The sequence below is a fragment of the Miscanthus floridulus genome, chromosome 19, assembly GCF_019320115.1.
Source record: "Miscanthus floridulus cultivar M001 chromosome 19, ASM1932011v1, whole genome shotgun sequence".
Classification (NCBI taxonomy): domain Eukaryota; kingdom Viridiplantae; phylum Streptophyta; class Magnoliopsida; order Poales; family Poaceae; genus Miscanthus; species Miscanthus floridulus.
Window position 1 is genome coordinate 13,283,280 of NC_089598.1, and position 20,602 is coordinate 13,303,881.

The following is a 20,602-nucleotide window of genomic DNA, read 5'->3' on the forward strand; positions in this document are numbered from 1 at the left end:
TTCATTTGCCGAGTGTCCCAGATCTGGGCACTCGGCAAAGATTTTTTTTTTCATTTTTTTTCTTCTCTTTCTTTCTCAGAAAAAAATATTTTTTACTTTGCCGAGTGTCCTAAATCTGACCACTCGGCAAAGATTTTTTTTCATTTTTTTCTTCTCTTTCTTTCCAAAAAAAATATTTTTTTACTTTGCCGAGTGTCCTAGATCTGGGCACTCGGCAAAGATTTTTTTTTCATTTTTTTCTTCTCTTTCTTTTTCAAAAAAAATATTTTTTCCTTTACCGAGTATAAAAAAAAACTCAGTAAACTCCATCTTTACCGAGTATTTGTATGACAGCACTCGAGAAAGAAATTGCCGAGTATCCGACACAGAACGCTCGGCAAACGCAAAAACACCGTTGCTTTCGCGGTTTCGCCTCTCGTGGACGGAGATGATGAGTGCGTGAATGCGTACGTGCAGGTCGGGCAGTAACTGGCGGTGTTGGTGAGATGCGGCGCAGAGAAGAAAGCTAGTGGGGTGTCGTCACGCGTCAGGCAACGCAAAAGTTTGGCTGGCGGTGGGTGGCGCCGGACCCGGAGCCCTAGACTAGAGGCTGGCGGCTGCTGGCAAGCAGAGGACGACGGCCAGGGCCCGGGGCCCGTTTAGTTCCACCCAAAAGCCAAAAATTTTTGTACAGTACTCGTCACATTGAATCTTGCGACACATGTATGGAGTACTAAATGTAGACGAAAAAAAAACCTAATTGCACAGTTGGGTGAGAAATCGCGAGACGAAACTTTCGAACCTAATTAGTCCATAATTAGACACTGATTACCAAATACAAACGAAAATGCTACAGTACCCAAAACCCAAATTTTTTTTTATCTAAACGGGGCCTCAACCGAACCAACCACCTGCATTTCTTCTGTAGCTGGAGCTGGGCCCCGTGACAGCGCCATGCCCGCGAGACCGACCGCCGTCGCCGCCGGAAACTGGTTCCATCTCCTCGCGCACACTGTAACACTTCCGTTTTTGGGCAAAGCGTCGTGAGGAACGAACGAGGCAGTGAAATGTGTCGGGTTGACATGGGTTTCACGCGAGTGAGCAAAAGCAATATGCCAAAGGGCGTTGCTACTTGCCAGCGAAGATGGCACACGACCACGACACACACTGCCACTGCGTCGGGCGTGGGGCTGATGCCTGATGGCGACGCCCGCAGGCGCGGCCGGTCCGGCAATCCTGGCCGGCGGCCGCGCGCCTGCGATCCCCGCGTGCCGGGCGGGCGAGTGTGGAGCCCTGTCGTCGTCCCTGCGCGCGTCACATGGGCCAGCTAGATGGCGTGATGGCGCGGCCGGGGACCGGGAGCGACCCAGGGAGAGCGCATTCAGTCCTTTCCCGCACTGGCGGAGCCGGGGGGGAGCCCCCCAATGTTTCACAACCAAAAAAAATTAGTAGTATGATTTAATATTTTTTATTTATATTAAAAAAAAGATTATATAAAATTTTTGTCATATACATATATATATATCTATTAATATCTTCTAAATAATATAATCATACAAAACACAACCAGATAATAAAATTATCGTAATGAAAAAGATCGAGTCGACCCCTAAGTATAACTCATAACGACTGGCCCCTGACTATAAATGCTGGCTCCGCAAATGCTTTCCCGCCGGCCCCTGCTGTGGATGCGACGCACGAGCACGATCGGATCGGCCGGGCAGCGCCCGCCTACTGTTTGCCCCCTGCCGCCGCACAGCAACGGGTGGTTCGCGCATTCATCCTGCGCATATGCCAGCCTGCGGCTGCCTGTTTACAGCGTACTCACCATGCTGCCCGTCCTGTATCGGCTACAGGGCAGTGCACAGTGCTGTTGCCTGGCCAAGCAGGTTCCGAAAAGCGTAGCGGACTAGCGGTGCACGGTGCCATTGCCTGGACAAGAGCTTCCGCAACGTGTACAAACTAATGAAGGGTCGTAGACCTCTTGGAGTCGACATCATACACTGCTACACGAGCTGAACTGAACGAACCGGCGTGGCCATCAGGCCCCCGCCGGCGAGGAGCGGCTAAGCCTGGGAAGAAATAGATGTAAAAATGTAAGATAGGAAAACTAAAACATGTTAGCTGCATTTATTAATGACTGAATTGAGTAACAAAGACGAATGAGCAGCTAAGTCTATCTAGGGAGAAAAGAAGGAATGACAGGACTGGGAAAAAAAGAGATGGTGGGAGTTGGGCTCTACTAGGGACTAAAGAGGGAATGACAGGACTGGGCCAAAAAAAAAAGAGTTGCGGTCAGCTATTGGGGCCAGAAGAGTTGGGCTGTACGGAGACAACATAAATTTAGAGAGGCCCAAAGCTTTCGCTAGGCCCCCCGCCAACCACTACCAACTTGGGACGGGCAGGCCAGCAAAGGCACCGGGCAAACACAGCGAACAGAGGCACCGGGCACCTCTCAATTGGCCTGGCTTGGCCACCGCCGCCCCTGCGATCAAACTAGGATCCTATTTGTTTCTGCTTATTAATTCGTTTATAATTATTATATTGTAGGGACTTTTTTCGATTCTCAATTGTGCTAGTTTAAAGTTTTGAACCGGTAGTAAAGAAACCTGAAATAATCGAAGCGTTTGTCAAGATTCTTATTTTTTTTGTAATAATTGGATTATAAACGGAAACATATATGACCTTGATTTGCCCTGCTTGACTGCTTTCGTCTGAGGTCATCGATAACCAGGGGACAAAATTCATCAACATGTGCACTAGAGGACAGAAACCTTCACCGAAATAATGAGTTTGTACCAAATATTTATCCATAAGCATTACTTACTCTTTGGGGTTGTTCGTTGCACCTAAAGGTGTTGTTAGCTCTCTTGGCACAGCACTCTAGAAGCACCTGCCGCAGCAACTTTAGGTGAAGCTAACACACTATTGTATATGTGAATTTAGCGTAGAGCACCCATAGTGACTTTGAGGATCATAGCACAGAGCAGAAGTACATCAATCAAGACTAGAAGGTTATGTAGAAATGCTATATGAACCAGGCAAGATTTCATCTCACTCAAGAGCAAGATTACCTTTTTTTTTTGAAACTTGGCATATCCATAGTGCATCCTCATATGTCATACAAAAAAGTTGAGATATAAAATGAAACTAGAAAAAAAAACATACAAAAATGTACATATTTCAGGAGCATGTACATGAGAAGACAAAATCCCTTATGATGCACATGCGTCTGAAATTTGTTAATTTATTTTTAAAATGATTTTGCATCTTAATCTTTTCATTTGAGTATATATATGGATGCGCTGTTAATGTTTAAATTTTCAACTTTTTTCTAGCCAAGTAAATACGGTTTTCTGAATGGGTTTCATGTTTCCACTGTAGCCCTGGGAGCAGGCCGTGACAGACTCGAGCTGGCCCCCGTGGCCCAGTACGATCCGTCCGTAGATCATCCAGCCGACGGCCCTGATGTGACTGAGCACGAGGCGCGTCACCCCGTCGGGTCGGGTGGCTTGACGCCTGAGCCTGACCCAAACCAAACCCACGCCCACGGGCTCCTCCTTTCCTCCGCCTCTCGTCTAGGTTCCTCTCCTACCGACCCCTCCCAATCCAAGGCGATTCCTCCGGGCCGCCGCCGTCCCGGTCGCGCCGCGCCGCCGGGGCGGCGTATCCCCGGGCGCCCTTAGCTCAGCTCGCGTTCCGGTGGAACAGAGAAGAGGTGAACTTTCGAATCTTCTCTTTGCTACCCGCATGCACCTACCGTCTCCGGCGTGGTTCGAATTGATTTCTGTTGATTCCAGAGGTGAGGGGATGGAGATCCAGTCGTCTGGCCGTGCCATCGAGGGGCTGATGGAGAAGGTGCTGTCCGTGAACATCCTGTCCTCGGACTACTTCAAGGAGCTCTTCAAGTACAAGACCTACCATGAGGTGGTCGACGAGATCTACAACCAGGTGGACCACGTCGAGCCCTGGATGACCGGCAACTGCCGCGGGCCCTCCTCCGCCTTCTGCCTCCTCTACAAGTTCTTCACCATGAAGCTCACCGTCAAGCAGATGCACGGGCTGCTCAAGCACCAGGACTCCCCCTACATCAGAGCTGTATGTGAACCTCTGGCCTCCCTAGTCTCGGTTTTCTGTTCAATGATCTGTTTGCTGTTTCTGGCTTTAGAACAAGTTATTGCATGTCGACTGTTAACAATTTTGGGGGATTTAGTTAGGGAATCAGACTCTGCCAAAGCATCGAACTCTACATGACTAGAAATGACCCTCACTGTATTGTCATTAGCTAAAGCTTATCCGGTAGTACATGTAATAGTCAGTAGTCGTGATGGACTTAGTTGGCTGTATCTACATGGAACCAACCAAGTGATATATAAGCCCATTCACACATGGGGCTAGCTTGTCAGTCGTCTCAAATGTTCAGTTTATCAAACAAATGAATTTGAGTATCAGAATATAATAGTTGCTTTATTTCAGATTGGATTCCTCTACCTGCGGTATGTTGCAGAACCGAAGACGCTGTGGACTTGGTACGAACCCTATATCAAGGATGACGAGGTATTGTTTCTATTGCATTAGCACTTCTGCTTCTGTTGTATTTGTTTCACATTAAATTAAGCAGCAAAAGAACAAATGCTAGTTCAAGTGTTGAACCATCACTTCTGAATTATATCCTCAAGTTTCTGTTGCATTGTTTCCACTTAAATGGTATGATAAACTTGTGTAACATAAACAAAGATCATCTTTTGATATTGGCACATGCTATGTACTAAGAGCAGTGCTTGCAGAAAGAATCAGATATAGTTGTAAAAAACTGAAGGCGGGACAATAGCTGGTTCCTATGTCTGTATTCTAGTCTACAATCAGAAAAGAACCGACGTTCAAAACATGTACTGAAGGATATATTGAAATGTGCAATCTTTGAGGCAAAATTGGTGGTTCTTTGGAATCCACCATTCCTGTCATAGCTTTTACTTCTAACACAACGATGTGCATATGTATGAACTTACTGCTTAGCCATGTGGATCTATCTGTGATAATATTTTTTCATGCCTATACTAACATTGATTTGCCCATGTTTATAGCTGTAAAATACTTATGCCCCCGTTTTACAGTTCTTTCCAGTGTCGATGTCTTAAATCTAATGCCCTACTCTTTCAGGAGTTTGCCCCTGGATCAAATGGTAAATTGACTACAATGGGCGTTTATGTGCGCGATCTCCTCCTTGGTCAGGTATATCTCTTGAAGTTATTTCACAATTCTTCCATACAACAAAACAGTATCCTGAGCTGCTATCACAATGTCTCCTTAGTTACCCCACTACATCCGAGGGTAGAGATCATTAACCATATTATTTTCTGAACCTAAATACAATTAGTCTTTCTTGAATCACTCACCTTACCGCCAGTGACCGGAAGGTCCCGGGTTCGAGTCGCAGTCTCCTCGCATTGCACAGGCGAAGGTAAGGCTTGCCACTGACACCCTTCCCCAGACCCCGCACAGAGCGGGAGCTCTCTGCACTGGGTACGCCCTTTGAATCACTCACCTGTTGATTTGGTATACTGAGGGGAAATTTCAATTGTGGAGTTGCTTTTAAGAGGAGACATCATCTCTTCCGCCAGTAACATCACTGTATAAGGTTTGTCATGATGTGTTGCTCAAAATTTCTTTTTTCACTGTTTTTCGCTAGTCTAACCTATGTTTCAAGTGGTTGAAGGATTCATAACATTTGAAATGGTTTGGTCTTGCTAGTTTGCAAGATACTTTACTCTTTTTTTTTTTTATTTGTTGAGGATTATATCACATGAAAATGTATGCCCATGGGGCTTTTGCCCATCTTGGTTTCTTGTGATTTTCTTTTTCATCCTGACATGATTCTTTGCCGAAGGTGTATATGATATCAAAGAAATAAGTCCATTTTTTTCTAGAGAAAAGCGAAAGGGTTCCAATGCGTTAATATGATATAGTTGTTTTTTTTTTGGAAATGGTACTAAAAAGAAAAAAAAGATGAGTAATCCAGATACTGATTTGATAGTTAACTGTAAAACCACTTTTTTCTTTTTCGCTGCTTGAATCCACATTTATTCCCAGTCAGATTCTCTGATATGTTGTATTGCAAATTTCTCTAAATTTTCTATAATTTAACCAAGGCCCAATAGTTCATACATTTAATTGCCACGCTAGTTAGGTAAGCAGTGACATAAACTAAGATTTTCTGGTTTGTTCGGCTGTTCATGTTGCTACTCTAGAGCAGATTTGTCCTTGCACTCTATTTACGGGTCCAGCCGATACACTATACATTAACTATGGTTAATTCAGTTTGCTGAAGGCAATTGCAAAACATTTAACTAAATTGTTATGGTTTTTTCCCGCAATCCTGATCACTGAACAGTTTGGTTGTTTAATCTTTTGTAGTAATGTAGTAATTTTAGAGGTGCGTACAATTGCCAGCGTAATTGCTATGACAAATCATTGTTTATTAAATCACCATCATATTGACCTACCAGTCTGTATTTGTTGGTAACTCTGATGCAATTCCTCAGTGTTTCTGTTTTTATATACATTACTCTATTAGATAAGTTTCAATTGAGGATTATTATTTTTCACATGTTAAAACAAAGTGTCAATGATATTTGTTATTTTTTTTGCAGTACTATTTCGACAGTCTTCTTCCACGAGTGCCTCTCCTAATTCTCCGACAGGTCACTAGCCATCTTGAGAAGCTGAAGCTTCCAACAAAGCAGTCAGGAATGACTGGGGATTCCAATAGGCTTGAATCAAATGATACTGCCAGAAGGCCTCCTTCCGTAAAGGCTTCTTTGTCTGTCTCTTTTGGTCAGCGTGCTCCACACCGTGCATCCACAAGGGATTCTTCCCCAGTCCGAAGAACATTACCTTCCCAAACAGGACAAGGAAAGAAGTTATGATGGTGACCATGCAAAATCGCCACCAAGGAAGCGCAGAAGTCAGAGCTCTGAGTGTGATCATGACTCTGAGAGGGACCGTTCAGATCGTGATCGTGGCAGGTACAAGGATAGGGAGCATGATCGTTATGCTCGTGATCACAGAGACCGGGATCATCATCGGCAGAGTTATTCAGATAGGGATGACGAAAGGCGAGGCCGTGAAAAGAGGGACAGGGCTTCTGACCGCAATAGACATTCAAGCTCCCGCAGAAGCAGGAGCAGGAGTCCAGTCCGTGGCAGAACTGACGGTGACAAGCATCGCTCCAGCCCATTTGGTAGGGCACCAGAATCATCCAACCTGGCAAAGCTAAAGGATTTATACGGTGATGCAACAAACACAAAGAATGATGCTGGCGATGATAGAGCTCACAGGGATTCTGGAACGGAAGAGGTAATCCGACTGGGAGGGGCAAGGTGGAGGTGAATCTCATGTTAAGGGACACCACGGCGGTGCATTTAGGCCCATGAATCCAGAAATCATTAGTGTCAGAAGTTACTCAAGAAATGATGGGCAGTATGTCTTAACTTGAACTTGCGATTTGAAAGATTTACTAAGTTTTTCCGACATTATGCTGTCAAATCTTTTTTTACGTGGAGGTTCTGTTGTGCCCATGGTTGGTGCTACAAAATGTGCTCTGACGTCATTGGCATTTACTGTTTGCTGTATGCCCGTGTCTTGCATCACATTTGTGATAAGCAAGCCAGAATGACCCAATAACCACGTGTATATTTTCAACGTATGTTCCTTTTTTTTAAAAAAGTGTACAATGTAGCCTTGGCTCTAATTGCAAATGTACAACACTATTAATTTGTAAGATTAATTTTTGGGGCGGGGCTACGCCACGTTACTCGCAAAAATCTTCTCAGCAGAGCATGACTGCTGCTGAGAATATCTAAAAAAATCAAATCAAATATATGCAACTCTCTTTGCCACATTATCGAGGGCAATCTCGCCGGCGCAAGTAAAGGCGAGCACGAGCAGGGCCTGCGCGACCAGCGACGGGACCGGCGCGTCCGGGGGCCAGCAAGACCGGCGGGGCCGATGCGGATGGCGGCGGCCATGGCTGGTCTGGGCTAGCTCGACGGGGACGGGCCTACACGGCCATGAATGGGAGAGCGCACACAACATCAGGACGGTGGATAATTTTGGCTAACTCCAGGAATCCACGAGTTTTTTTAACACGTCTTAAGGTGCTCCATAAATCCATAGATCTGGCCTAAGCGGCCTGTTCGCTTCCTCGTATACGATCGTGGATTATAAGCTAGCAATAATATTTTTTCTCTCATAATAAATCAGCCAGCAGTAAATAATCCACGATCGTTTACGACGAAACGAACATGCTGAAGATCTGCAGTTTTGACGGATTCAAATATGTGGAGCCAAGGTGTTTGGGTAAAAAAGTTAAATGCACTAAAGGTCCATTAACTTGTGAGGAAGTTTCAGTTAGGTCCATCAACTTTCAAAGTGACTTTTTGGGTCCATCAACTTTGTATGCCGTATCACTTTGGTCTATATCCCTCCACGTGGGCTTGTTATACCGATATGGCCTGCTGACTTGTCAATCTCAAGCAACTATTGACCTTTCATTTCGTCAAACACGTTGTGGGTGTGCGAGCAGGCAAGAGGAAGACGATGACTTGTGAGGCCCTATGTGTCAGCTAGTGGAGGTAGAGAGGAGTGGAAGGGGCATTTTGGTCTAATACAATGACATAGATCAAATTATTGTTATCTAAAATAGCTAAGTCCATCTGTCCAATTATGCAGTATGACTTGACAATAATGGTACAAATGCGCACCGGTGAGATCTTTAAGCAATTAAAAGGCTTGGACAACTGGCTAATTGACAAGATCTTTAAACAAAAGGCTTGGCCACCTGTGGGCTAATGGACTAACAATAAATTTCAGGTAAATTCTTTTTCTGCTATATAGCTAATATTAAGAGTCCACGTATTCATAGATCTTTAGCATTATCCTCCTACGAGATTTAAAATCTTCATCCTCGAGCTCTAGGTCCTCATCTTCGATGATATCCTCCTCCTGCAATAATAGTTTTTTTATCTTCACCAAGTAACTATTCGTCGTCATCAGAAGCCTATAGCTCTAGATGGTTAAGAATTATTAGTTTGCATAAGTAGATCATTATGATATATAGAAGCATGAAAGGGAAAATTGTACGGAAAAGAACAAAACACTATCTAGCAAACGATAAGAAACAACCGTGTACCCATTTTGGTTTTATATAAAAATCATCCAAGTCCATTCCACTAGTAATAATGGAAGATAATGGGCAATGTGTTGACTCAACATCTTTTGAGTTCATGTATGGTGGGCTGGAAGCAAATCATCCATGCATGCAGTGTATATGAAAGACTCGTGTGTAGCTGCAACCTGCTTATGGCAGCATCCAACTGGTTCAAATGACCCTAAATACTGTAACTTGGAGCTATCTAGGTAGTAAGCAAATCCATCGATGTCTTCATTGGCCAAGAAAGCAATCTCTTTGTTTGGATGGTACCCCAAGAATTTCATTGTACTCAAAATATTACAATCGTGACCATTACAATAAATACTATCTTGTTCTTCCACGTTGATACCACTGTCCTCACTAGAGTCCCATCCAGAGACCCTGTTCGTTTTGCTGAAAAGTCATAGCTAAAAGTACCATTTGCTGATTTATTGTGAGAGAAAAATACTATTCGTTTACTGAAATAGTACGGCTTATAAGACAAGCGAACAGTGCCTCAGTCTTCGCCTCAGTCTTCTCTATCCTCCGATCCTATGATTCCTATCTGTCCACGGTCCAAGCGTCATGCCACCTTAATTTTCTTTTAATCACCTCGCTTGCAGTGTTGCAAAAATGAGGGCATGATGTCAGCCTTATACTTTGTAACACCCTAAAATTTACATGATTTTAAAATAGGAGAAAATAATTTCATTATGCAATTTGTGAGCATTTAAATTTAGAAAAATAAAAACTTTGTTAAAATTAAAATAAAATATAAGGTCTACATACATGTTTGTGCATTCATACTGATGCATATTTTTTTTGTGATGCTTGGGTTTGATCAAAATTTGTAAAAGAATTTGAATTTAGTTGGAATTTGGATTTGAAAAAAAGAGAATTCTTCCTTCTTCTTCTGGTCTAGATCGGCCTTGCCTTCTCCTCGCGGACCAGTCACCCACCGCCCTGGTTTCCCCTCCGCCACAGCGGCCCAGCACCAGTTTTTCTTCTGCGCGGCCCGCTTTCCACGTGGCCCATCCTGTAGGCCAGCCCAGCAGCAGCCGCTGCTCGCGCCTGTTCCCCTCTCCCACGCGGGTGTCGCTGACAGTCTGGCCCCACAGCGTCAACGGCGCCTTCTTCCTCCCTGAGACTGAGTCCGCATCGGACTCTACCGCCGCCCAACTCCGCCGCCGCCACGCCTCGGTTGTTATGACCAAACCGAATGGGGATAGAATTAGTGTCAATGTTGTAGTGCAGAAGCAACCGACAGCCACAGTGAACCAGTTTGATGATCGCGTCAACAAGGAGGACCCAGTAGTGGATGGGTTTTCAGATGTGTTTCCCGATGACTTACCAGGTATGCCACCTGACCGTCACATTGAGTTTATTATTGAATTATTACCTAGAACTGCACCTATAGCTAAGCGTCCATATAGAATAGGGGGTTAATGAATTAGATGAACTTAAGAAACAAATAAAGAAATTGCAGGAGAAATGTTTCATTCGTCCTAGTTCGTCATCTTGGGGAGCACCGGTTATATTTGTTGACAAGAAGGATGGTACCCAGAGGATGTGTGTTGATTATCGATCACTAAATGAGGTTACTATCAAGAACAAGCACCCGCTACCTAGAATTGATGACTTGTTTGATCAGTTGAGAGGTGCTGTATGTTTCTCTAAGAATTGATCTTCAGTTCTAGGTTATCATCAGTTGAAGATTCGTGCAACGGACATACCCAAGACAACTTTTACTACTGAGGTATGGTTTGTATGAGTACACCGTTATGTCCTTTGGTTTGACCAATGCACATGTATACTTTATGTACTTGATGAATAAGGTGTTCATGGAGTTTTTGGATAAGTTTGTGGTGGTATTTATCGATGATATATTGGTATTCTCCAAAATAGAAGAAGAGCACGCTGAACATCTAAGGTTGGTCTTGCAGAAGCTCAGGGAACACAAGTTGTATGCTAAGCGAAGCAAGTGTGAGTTTTGGTTGAAGGAAGTTTCTTTCCTAGGCCATGTTGTCTCTAATGGTAGAATAGTAGTAGATCCAAGCAAGGTGAGAGATGTGTTGAATTGAAAACGACCAACCGATGTGGAGACGATTCGTAGTTTCTTGGGATTGGCTTGGATACTACAGAAGGTTCATAGAAGGGTTTTGTAAACTTGCCAAGCCTATGACAGCTCTATTAGGAGAAAATGCTAAGTTTAGTGTGGTCCTGAGAAGTGCTAGGCTAACTTTGAAGAATTGAAGAAGAGGTTGACTACCGCCCCAGTATTGGTTTTGGCAGATTTGAAGCAAGAACTTTTCTATCTATTGTGATGCATCTCATCAAGGTCTCGAATGTGTTCTTATGCAAGAAGGAAGAGTAGTGGCCTATGCATCCCGGCAGTTGAGAAAGCATGAGCTAAACTATCCTACTCATGATTTGGAGTTAGCAGCAGTGGTTCATGCTCTGAAAATATGGAGGCACTATCTTATCGGACATAAGAGTGATATCTATACTGTCGACGAAATATGGTCGGTAGTCCACCGAGGGGGGTGCCTATGGTGGTAGATTATCGGTAGACGGTGCGTGTAATCAGGAACCAGATGGTGACACAAGGTGCAGAGACAGCGATTTAGACAGGTTCGGGCCGTCTGATCGACGTAATACCCTACGTCCTATGTCTTTGGTGTATTGTATTGAGATGTAGATGGATTCACCTGTCCTCTAGGGGACCCTTGTCTCTCCTTATATACTCCGAAGAGACAAGGTTACAAGTAAAGTATCCTATTTGGTACTATTACAATATCTAGTACAACTTGTAATCTAACCGTGTACACCTTGATCTTACGGGCCGGGCCACCTCGGATGGTGCGACCCATGTACCATCTTGTGGTACCCGGGGGTATATCCCCCATAGCTAGTCCCCGAGCGCCATGTATTCTGATGCGACATGCCATTTTAACCTTCTCCGAACAGTGAGGCTTGAGTTCTTGACATCTCCGACCACCGTTGTCGCCGGAGAAGTAGGTTGTCCGAAGAATGTATGGTGCTCTTAAGAAGAAAGAAAAAGATTTCCGTCCTGGGAAGTGTGCCCACTTGTATTTCTGAAAAGAAATGTAAGTACGTCTTGAAGCGTAGCATCTTTGATCATCAGAGGCGTAGTGGTTGAAAAACAAGCACATTCACCGCAAGGTGAAGTGTGCCCACTTAGTCCCTGAGCCTGGTAGTAGGTGACGTAGGCACGTGGTGCCAGGGTCTAAAAAGAATTCCCAGTTAAGTTGAGAATCCAATCGTCGTACAGGCGATACGAGATGCACCAGGCAGGTGCATCGTACCGATGTAGTCCCCGAGCTTGCTGGAAGGCGAGGTATGAGCCTTGTAGCAAGGTCTAAACGAGAAAGAATATCCCAACTGTATGCGAGTCGCCAGTCGCATGTAGTTGAGACGCAAAGTCCCCGAGCTGTGGTCGGAGAGTGGCCGAGGCAGTCCCCGAGCACAGGTCGAGGAGCGAGCGATGAAGTCTCCGAGCTGTGGTTGAAGAGTGATCGAGGCAGTCCCCGAGCACAGGTCGAGAAGCGAGCGACGAAGTCCCCGAGCTGTGGTCGGAGAGTGATCGAGGCAGTCCCCGAGTGTAGGTCGAGAAGCAAGCGACGAAGTCCCCGAGCTGTGGTCGGAGAGTGATCGAGGCAATCCCCGAGCGTAGGTCGAGAAGCGAGCGACGAAGTCCCCGAGCACAGCTCGAAATTCCTGCAATATAAATATGTAGAATGGTAGTACATGATGTACAAAATAATAAATTATGGAGAAAAATCAGCGGTGAAGAAACAACGCTCAGCAGTCATTTGCAAATGAGCATGATGTGATAAAGCAGTTGGTGCTTTGTAAACATCAGTGTTAATAGTGAAGTTTGTGTTTATACTTAATATAAATCAGCCTGACCAGTTAGTATGTAGCTGAGTCTCTAGCCCTAGCTAGCCCGTTAACCATAACGCGGGGGGCCGAGCCCGTGCACGTGTAGGAAGAATCAAAGCGTCGCTAAGGAGCCGCTGCCGACCACACATAACGCAGATGGCAGACTCTCGTGCACGTGTAGGGAGGAGCCGGAGACAGGGCCTTTTCTGGAGGACATCGAGCGTCAACATGACTGGTCGAGGATTTGCATTAAGTATAGCTGTATGTTATATTTAAGATTGTATACATGGACAAACGTTATTTGAAGAATAATCATGACGAGGACGTTGTGGAGAAACGTCGTAATGAAAATTATATTAAATATAAATATTAGAAGTGTACTTATCTTTGATAGAAATCTGGTCGGTGGCGATGAAGTTGTCCGGTCCTCGAGCTTTTCGGCCTGTTGTGACGGTGGTCGCGGTTGTCATAGCGCCGTTCTTCGTGGCGATCATCATTGCGACGTGGTCTGGTGGTCGGAGCTCGACGGAGCCGCTCAGGACGTGTCTGGTGGTCTCTCGGGACGAGGTCGACGTGGGCCGGTGGTCGGAGCTCGGCGGAGCCGCTCGGGACGTGGTCGACGTGGTCCGTGGTCGATGTGGTCGGAGCTCGGCGAGAGCCGCTTGAGATGTGATCGACGTGGTCCGTGGTCCGAAGTGGCGGCGATTTGGCGGTGTCGGTCCGCGTACGAAGACGTGCAGTCGATCTGCTTCATTAACACGTAGCCTCCTTCCCCATACGTGGATGCATGTGTATAGGCAAGTCTTGGTAGCTTGCATGGCGGTGTAGATGCAAGTACGTAAAGCATGTACGTGATGTATGTATATGCAAGTTGATCTGTTGTATCTTGGTTTGGCTTGCATGTCTCTTGTATGTACGTGAGGCATGTACAGATTGATTGACTTGGCTTGCATGATGATCTAGCTTGCTGGCTGTTGTCGTTCGGCTGACGCAAAGGCACATATTCATGTACGTACTCGTTCATACCGAATCTGTCAGGTCTCACGGACTCGGTGATAGGCTCTTCGGCGACGGGGGAAGCAACGGACTCCACGAAAACAGAACGGCAAGCGACAAAAAGAGGCTCTAGGCCGTGCGACATGTAGCAGATGCGGTGCACAGACCCGCCTGGATCTGGCGCCTTCTTGTACTAGTCCGATGCCTTCACCAAGTTAATGGAAAACCTACCGGCCCCACCTTAATCGGAGTTAGACGTCGGGTTCAATTGTTGCACGACCACGCGAGTCTTCGATCTAGGTTGTTGGTCTTGGCGCGACTTGAGTTCGGCAGCAAATCTCCATGTTGACGTCGCAGGCAAGATGAAAGTCGATCTCACCAGGAAGTAAGTCTTGAGATCCCCATTTGGTTCACCATGGTCAGCACGCAGTTGCTAGATTGCTTGTTTGAGTGAAATCGACCTTAGAGATCATAGCAACTAGCATTGGTTAGGAGGCTTGCTTGTGGTGAAGTAGAGCTAGAGCAATTTGCTAGCCCACCATCTTATTGTCTAACAAAGATTGCTCTAGCGCTTTGAAGAAAATTATTATAGGCTATTCACCTTATCTAGCCATTTAGATCCTATCAGCGTGGGGACTAGTAGTTTCAGACCCCGTGAGTGGACCATCGGCTCTACACCCATGGTCTAACAATGGCACATGCGTGGCCAGTCTCGTCATAGAACCAGCTCTCCCCGCTAGTGGAGCTCACAGGTGGCTCTCCGTCGATTGTTTCTTGACCATAACCCACCCCTCCCATTGGGTATGGATTGGTGAGATATGAGCTCATCTTATCCCTATCCCATACTCGGTTCTTGTTCCATTCCAGATATCAAAACAAGGGTTATGCTATCCACCTTCCCTCATTTCCCATTCCCATTGTCCTTTTCCCACAATCTAAACGCCACATAACCTTTTCAGCCCTGTTCGCTTCGCTGAAAAAACAAGCCGAAACACTGTTCTGGCTGATTTGTTGTGAGAGAAAAATACCGTTCCGGCTGAAAAAATAAGCTGAAAAGTACGGATTATAAGAGAAACGAACATGACCTTCGCTACTCCAGCGAAGGCACACAACTCGCTATCGTTTCTTCGGGCCTGTATGGGCAGGGCTCCGGCTCCACCAAAAATAGTTCTGACTCTAGATCATCTGAAGCAGCAGCTTTAGAAGTAGAGTCGTTGCTGTTTTGCTAAAACGTTTGGTAAAATAACTTCTCCGGGTTGATAAGAAAGCTGAAATGTTTATAATACCCCTGTTTTTTCTTTTTTCTTCTTTTATTTATTTTGTTCTTCCCCTTAGGCCTTAGCCCACCACCCATCGCTCTAGGGCGTGTTTGGTTCACTTCCCAGCCTAGCCTAGCTCGCATCAGCCAGCCAGGCCCCCTTTGGCCAGGCTGAGCGTATGCAAGGGGTGGTTGTTTGGTTGGCTGGCTCCCAGCAGCCTGGTCACATGCAGCCAGTGTTTGGTTTCCTGAACCTGCATCGGATTCAAATCAAGAGGATGCAGGAACCATGTTTGGTTGCCCTGCATAGAAGCTGGTGGAGTTACCACTTTGATTTAGTGGTAAGGTTACCACCAGCAAGTCCAAAGTTTGCTACAACACTTTGTTTGCAATGAATATTACATCATTTTGGAAAGCTAAATTAAAATTACTAAAGCCCGGACTAATATTATTACACCCTCCACTAAAAATTACATCATTTTGCTACAACACTTTGTTTGCAATGAATATTACATCCTTCTTTGCAATGCATACCGCATGCTCCACTACGAACACGCCATCGGCTTCATTTTTTTCTTCAGCTTTTAGACCATGGAATGACAAACAAAAAATTAAAGTTCATCAATGACATAAGGCATGTGCTCAGTATAATAAACCAAAAACATCATTGGCATAAGGCATGTGCTCAGTATATATAAAAAAACCTCATCATTGGCACAAGGCATGTGCTTAGTTTTAAAAACGTCATCATTGGCATTAGACAAAAGCTCATATTGAAATGGTCACATCATTGGCAAACAAGATCAGATTAGTTCTCAGATCATCAAGTTCACATCAATGTCAACACAGGCAAAAGAGATGCACCAGCTAGGTAAAGAATGCAGGCTCAGGTATAAGAAAACAAGCATCACAGGCAATGGACATGTGCTCAGATATAAGAAAACAATACATCACAGGCAATGGACATGTGCTCAGATATAAGAAAACAAGCATCACAGGCAATGGACATGTGCTCAGATATAAGAAAACAAAAATCACAGGCAATAAGGCAAGTGCTCAGAATGAAATTGTGCAAATCACAGGCACAGGCTGGTGCCCATATCAAGTTCAGAACCACAAGGTTCACACCATTAGCAATGGACTCATGGTCAGATTGCCACCACTAGGTTGATCTAGGTTGTAGGTGCAGGGTTATCTAAGACACTAACTATATGTTAGTGTTAGTAAGTAAGCTATGCAGGATCAGATCAACTGCACAAAAGAGAAGGTCAACCCACTACACATCCACCAGCTGTAGTTAGGTATGCACAAAAGAGGCACTGCACAAAAGGATCAACCCCAAGCTGTGAAGCCTTCACATGTAGTAGTGCTTGGCCAAGTAGGTCCTTAGCCACAGCTCACGGTGGGAGTCAGACATCTTGACAAAAGCTGAACCCAAGGCCTTGTTGTCCAGCAGATGGCCATAAGCACACATCAGTGCTTCTTCAGTGAAGCCTGGCACAAACATAACAGCACCATACAGCTCAGGGTGGGAATCCTCAACCTTGGTCGACCTAATAGCATCAGCAACATCCTTCACTGCCTCTGCCATGCCAGTGAACAGAACAACATCCTCTTCTGCCAGCATGGATCTCTTCCTCTTGTTACCAACTCCTCCCTCACTCTTGGTATCCTCAGGAGTCACAGTCTTGCCACTGTTCAGGATCTCAGTCTTCAGTGAGCTCTCAGCACAGTCAGATGGTGTGCCAAGTGGCTCATTGGAGCCCATAGCCCACTTGCCTGTTGCCTGACCATTGGCAAAGATGACCATCATCTGCTTGTAGTGTTGTATGGGCTTGTTGAGCAGTGGAGCATCATTGGGGTGGTCCTGCAAAATGAACTGTCCCTTGTTAGCCATAATGACAAAATGTTTCAAAGAGACATCTAACAAATCAAGTTGTAGTATCACAGGTTCTTGCTCACCTTGGTATGACCATTGTAGTGTTCCTCCTCAAGAACAATCATACAGTTGTCCTCATCCCACTGAGCTCCACTAAGGTCCCTCAGCTTGGACAGTTTCACCCACCTCTGCCTCCACTTCCTCAGGTGGTTGTACACCTGGGTACCACTAACTTCATGACCACAGAACTCTTGCAGGGCCTTTGCCACCTTGTTCAGGTGCACTTCTTTGAAGCCCTTATCAGTCCTCACTCCAGTGGTAATGAGCTGGCACATCTGCTTCAGCACAAAGGCAGACATGGGCTCAGTCCACCTCAGAGAGGTCCTCTGCTGAGCAGGTTCCTGTGATGCTGGTATGAAACCAGTCACATCATCCCCAGCAACCACATTGTCACCAGCCAAAAGACCACCATCCAGTCCAGGGAACACAAGGTCATCAGCAGGCATCATCTCCTCAGCCATAGCCTAATTCATCATTGCACATGCCAGAGCCTCAGCACAGGTGTTTTGTATCACAGAAAAAAACATCATTGCACATGCCCAAAGCCTCAGATCAAGTGTAGTATCACAGAAAAAAAACATCATTGCACATGCCCAAAGCCTCAGATCAAGTGTAGTATCATAGAAAAAAAACATCATTGCACATGCCCAAAGCTCAGATCAAGTGTAGTATCACAGAAAAAAACATCATTGCACATGCCCAAAGCCTCAGATCAAGTGTAGTATCATTGCACATGCCCAAGCCTCAGATCAAGTGTAGTATCACAGAAAAAAAACATCATTGCTATTGCCCAAAGTCTCAGATCAAGTGTAGTATCACAGAAAAAAAACATCATTGCTATTGCCCAAAGTCTCAGATCAAGTGTAGTATCACAGAAAAAAAACATCATTGCACATGCCCAAAGCCTCAGATCAAGTGTAGTATCAAAGAAAAAAAACATCATTGCTATTGCCCAAAGTCTCAGATCAAGTGCAGAATCACAGAAAAAAAAACATCATTGCACATGCCCAAAGCCTCAGATCAAGTGTAGTATCACAGAAAAAAAAACATCATTGCTATTGCCCAAAGTCTCAGATCAAGTGCAGAATCATCAGGAAAAAAACAGCATTTGTCCATGAATAAAATGAATTACAGGCAACTTAATGATACATAATAGAACTCTAGATTCTAGAAAGACCCCTATTAGCCCACATGTGATTAGCCCATTCATCCCTCTGAAGTGCCCAGGCAGCATTGTCATCCATATGAGCAGGATGGGGCTGACTGTTTGTGTCATTTGGTACCCAAGAGAACTCTTCTGGAATAACCTCATCAACCCCAAAACTAAGGATCCAGTTATGCATTATACAACATGCAAGCACAAGCTTGATTTGTGTCCTCAAGCGATGGAATGGTTTGTTGGTGTCAATGATGCGAAAACGGTTCTTCAGAGCCCCAAATGCCCTTTCTACAGTTACTCTCAAACTAGAGTGCCTCAAATTATACAACTCTTTTGGGTTGGTTGGGTAGTTCCTATTCCCATATTCTTTAAGATGGTACCTACAACCTCGATAAGGAGGAAGAAATCCAGGCCGACAAGCATATCCAGCATCTACTAAGAAGAATTTGCCTAAAACAAATGTGGAGTTCAATTAGATTCATCATTTTGCAGTTACATTTGCTTCTTATTATCACAGTTGATTTAATTACCTGGTGGAACCCTCAACCCATCCTCTCTCTGTAATGCATCAGCAAGAATTGTGGCATCATGAGCTGATCCCTCCCAACCAGCCAGCACATAGGTAAATTTCAAGTCAAAGCTAACTGCTGCTAGCACATTTTGTGTGGGGGCATTCTTTCTACCCCTAAATGCAGCTTGCATCTTGGCTGGAACTTTGGCAAATACATGAGTCCCATCAATGGCCCCAATGCAGTCCTACATGGCATCCAAAATTGCATAGTAAATTGACATGAGCTAATGCAACAATATCCTAGCAGCTATATGACAGGTTTTTTTTACCTTAAAGTAAGGATACCATCTATGGCTGTTGCTAATCTTTACTGGTGTCTCATTGCTTGGAGGTCTAATCATCTCTTGTCTAAGCTCACCAATAGCATACAACACGTCTTTAAAATGGCGGTGGACTGTCTCTATAGACCTTCTCCAATTTTGCTTTACAACTCTAAATCGTTGGTTATGACCAACAATATGGAGAAACATTGCAACTTGCTCTTCAACACAAGAATTTATGTTGTCAGCAAGTAGCTTCTTCTCCCTAAGCAAGTTGCACAAACTAAAAAAGGGTGCCCTTCTCATTCTAAGCATGTTCACACACTCTATATCATTGTAGTTGTAAATTAAGTTCAAGTTCCTTTGGCGCTCCTCATCCCTAATGCTCATTGGACCATAACTGATCTGAGGCCGCTGACTCTGAAGCATTCTAAGTCTAGCAAACAGCAGGGCATACATAGCAGTGATAAGAGCAGCAGCACGAGCAAAAAGAATGCGTCTCTTCTCTTCCAAGTCCATCTAGAAAAAATGAATGGAATTTAAGGACAAATGCTCAGAATGACAATGTCATCATCATGGACTTGGACAAAAGCTTAGAAAAAGGATTCATCATATACTAGAACATGCTAAAAATAAGACTTTCATCATCACAGACTAGGGCAATAGCTCAGAAAAAAGACATCATCATAGACTAAGGCAATAGCTCAGGACAAAAGGAATCATCACAGACTTGGACAATAGCTCAGACAAAATGGCAACTTCATATACTTGCTCATAATCTCACAAAGTAGGACATGCATCCGAATCCAAGAACGCAGGACTCACTATCGCACGGTACAGATTAGGGGGGAGGCGAGAGGGGGAGTAGATATACAAAATACCCACGTCAACAAGCAGCAGCACCAGCTAAAGCCCAACCCAGCAGGTGAGGGAGCTCAGATCTGCAAGCACACAAGCATAAGAAAAGAGGATTAGCATACACAAAATAGGATTTTTACTTGAAAAAAACAAGAAAACAATATGAGACCTAAGAACAAGGATCCATACCGCAATAACAGCCAAGAAATCAGATCTGGTGTGCCTACAGCGAGATCAACAAACACTGGTGACCTAGGGTTTCAAATCGCACAGAAAAATGGAGAAAGAGAAGGGGAAAAACTCACTTGCTTCGAGAGGACTGCAAATCCACGGCACCTGCAACAAATCGAGATAGAGGGTAGGCATTAGGAGGCCACGAATCCATCAAGAACACCGGGGGGAGGAGGAAGAGGAGGTGGAGCTTACCGGCGGCGCAGACGGGGAGCGACAAGAAGAAGAAGAGAGGGAGGCGGCGGGAGGGAAGATATA

At 44.9% G+C, this 20,602-nt stretch overlaps 1 protein-coding gene and 1 pseudogene across 1 annotated transcript; one reads left to right on the forward strand and one right to left on the reverse strand.

Annotated features, from left to right (window-relative positions):
- The first annotated feature begins 3,519 nt into the window (after positions 1-3,519).
- LOC136528632 (pre-mRNA splicing factor SR-like 1) lies at positions 3,520-7,524 on the forward strand (annotated as a pseudogene).
- Positions 7,525-16,340: 8,816 nt separating this feature from the next.
- LOC136529760 (uncharacterized) lies at positions 16,341-20,143 on the reverse strand. Its single transcript, XM_066522832.1, has 4 exons — positions 20,137-20,143; positions 19,265-19,774; positions 17,289-17,729; positions 16,341-17,193 (listed from the first exon to the last, which is right to left on the reverse strand). Exons 2-4 carry the CDS (start codon positions 19,772-19,774, stop codon positions 16,681-16,683), a joined length of 1,464 nt encoding a protein of 487 aa, XP_066378929.1. The 5' UTR covers positions 20,137-20,143; the 3' UTR covers positions 16,341-16,680.
- Between the last annotated feature and the right edge of the window lie 459 nt (positions 20,144-20,602).

Excerpts from the sequence above, each read along its gene's own strand:
- LOC136529760 (XM_066522832.1), bottom strand. The coding sequence starts at position 19,774 with ATGGACTTGGAAGAGAAGAGACGCATTCTTTTTGCTCGTGCTGCTGCT. Across the intron at positions 17,730-19,264 it reads GATGGTATCCTTACTTTAAG|GCTATGGCTGAGGAGATGAT; the intron begins GTAAAAAAAACC and ends ATGATGAATTAG. Across the intron at positions 17,194-17,288 it reads ACTACAATGGTCATACCAAG|GACCACCCCAATGATGCTCC; the intron begins GTGAGCAAGAAC and ends TTCATTTTGCAG.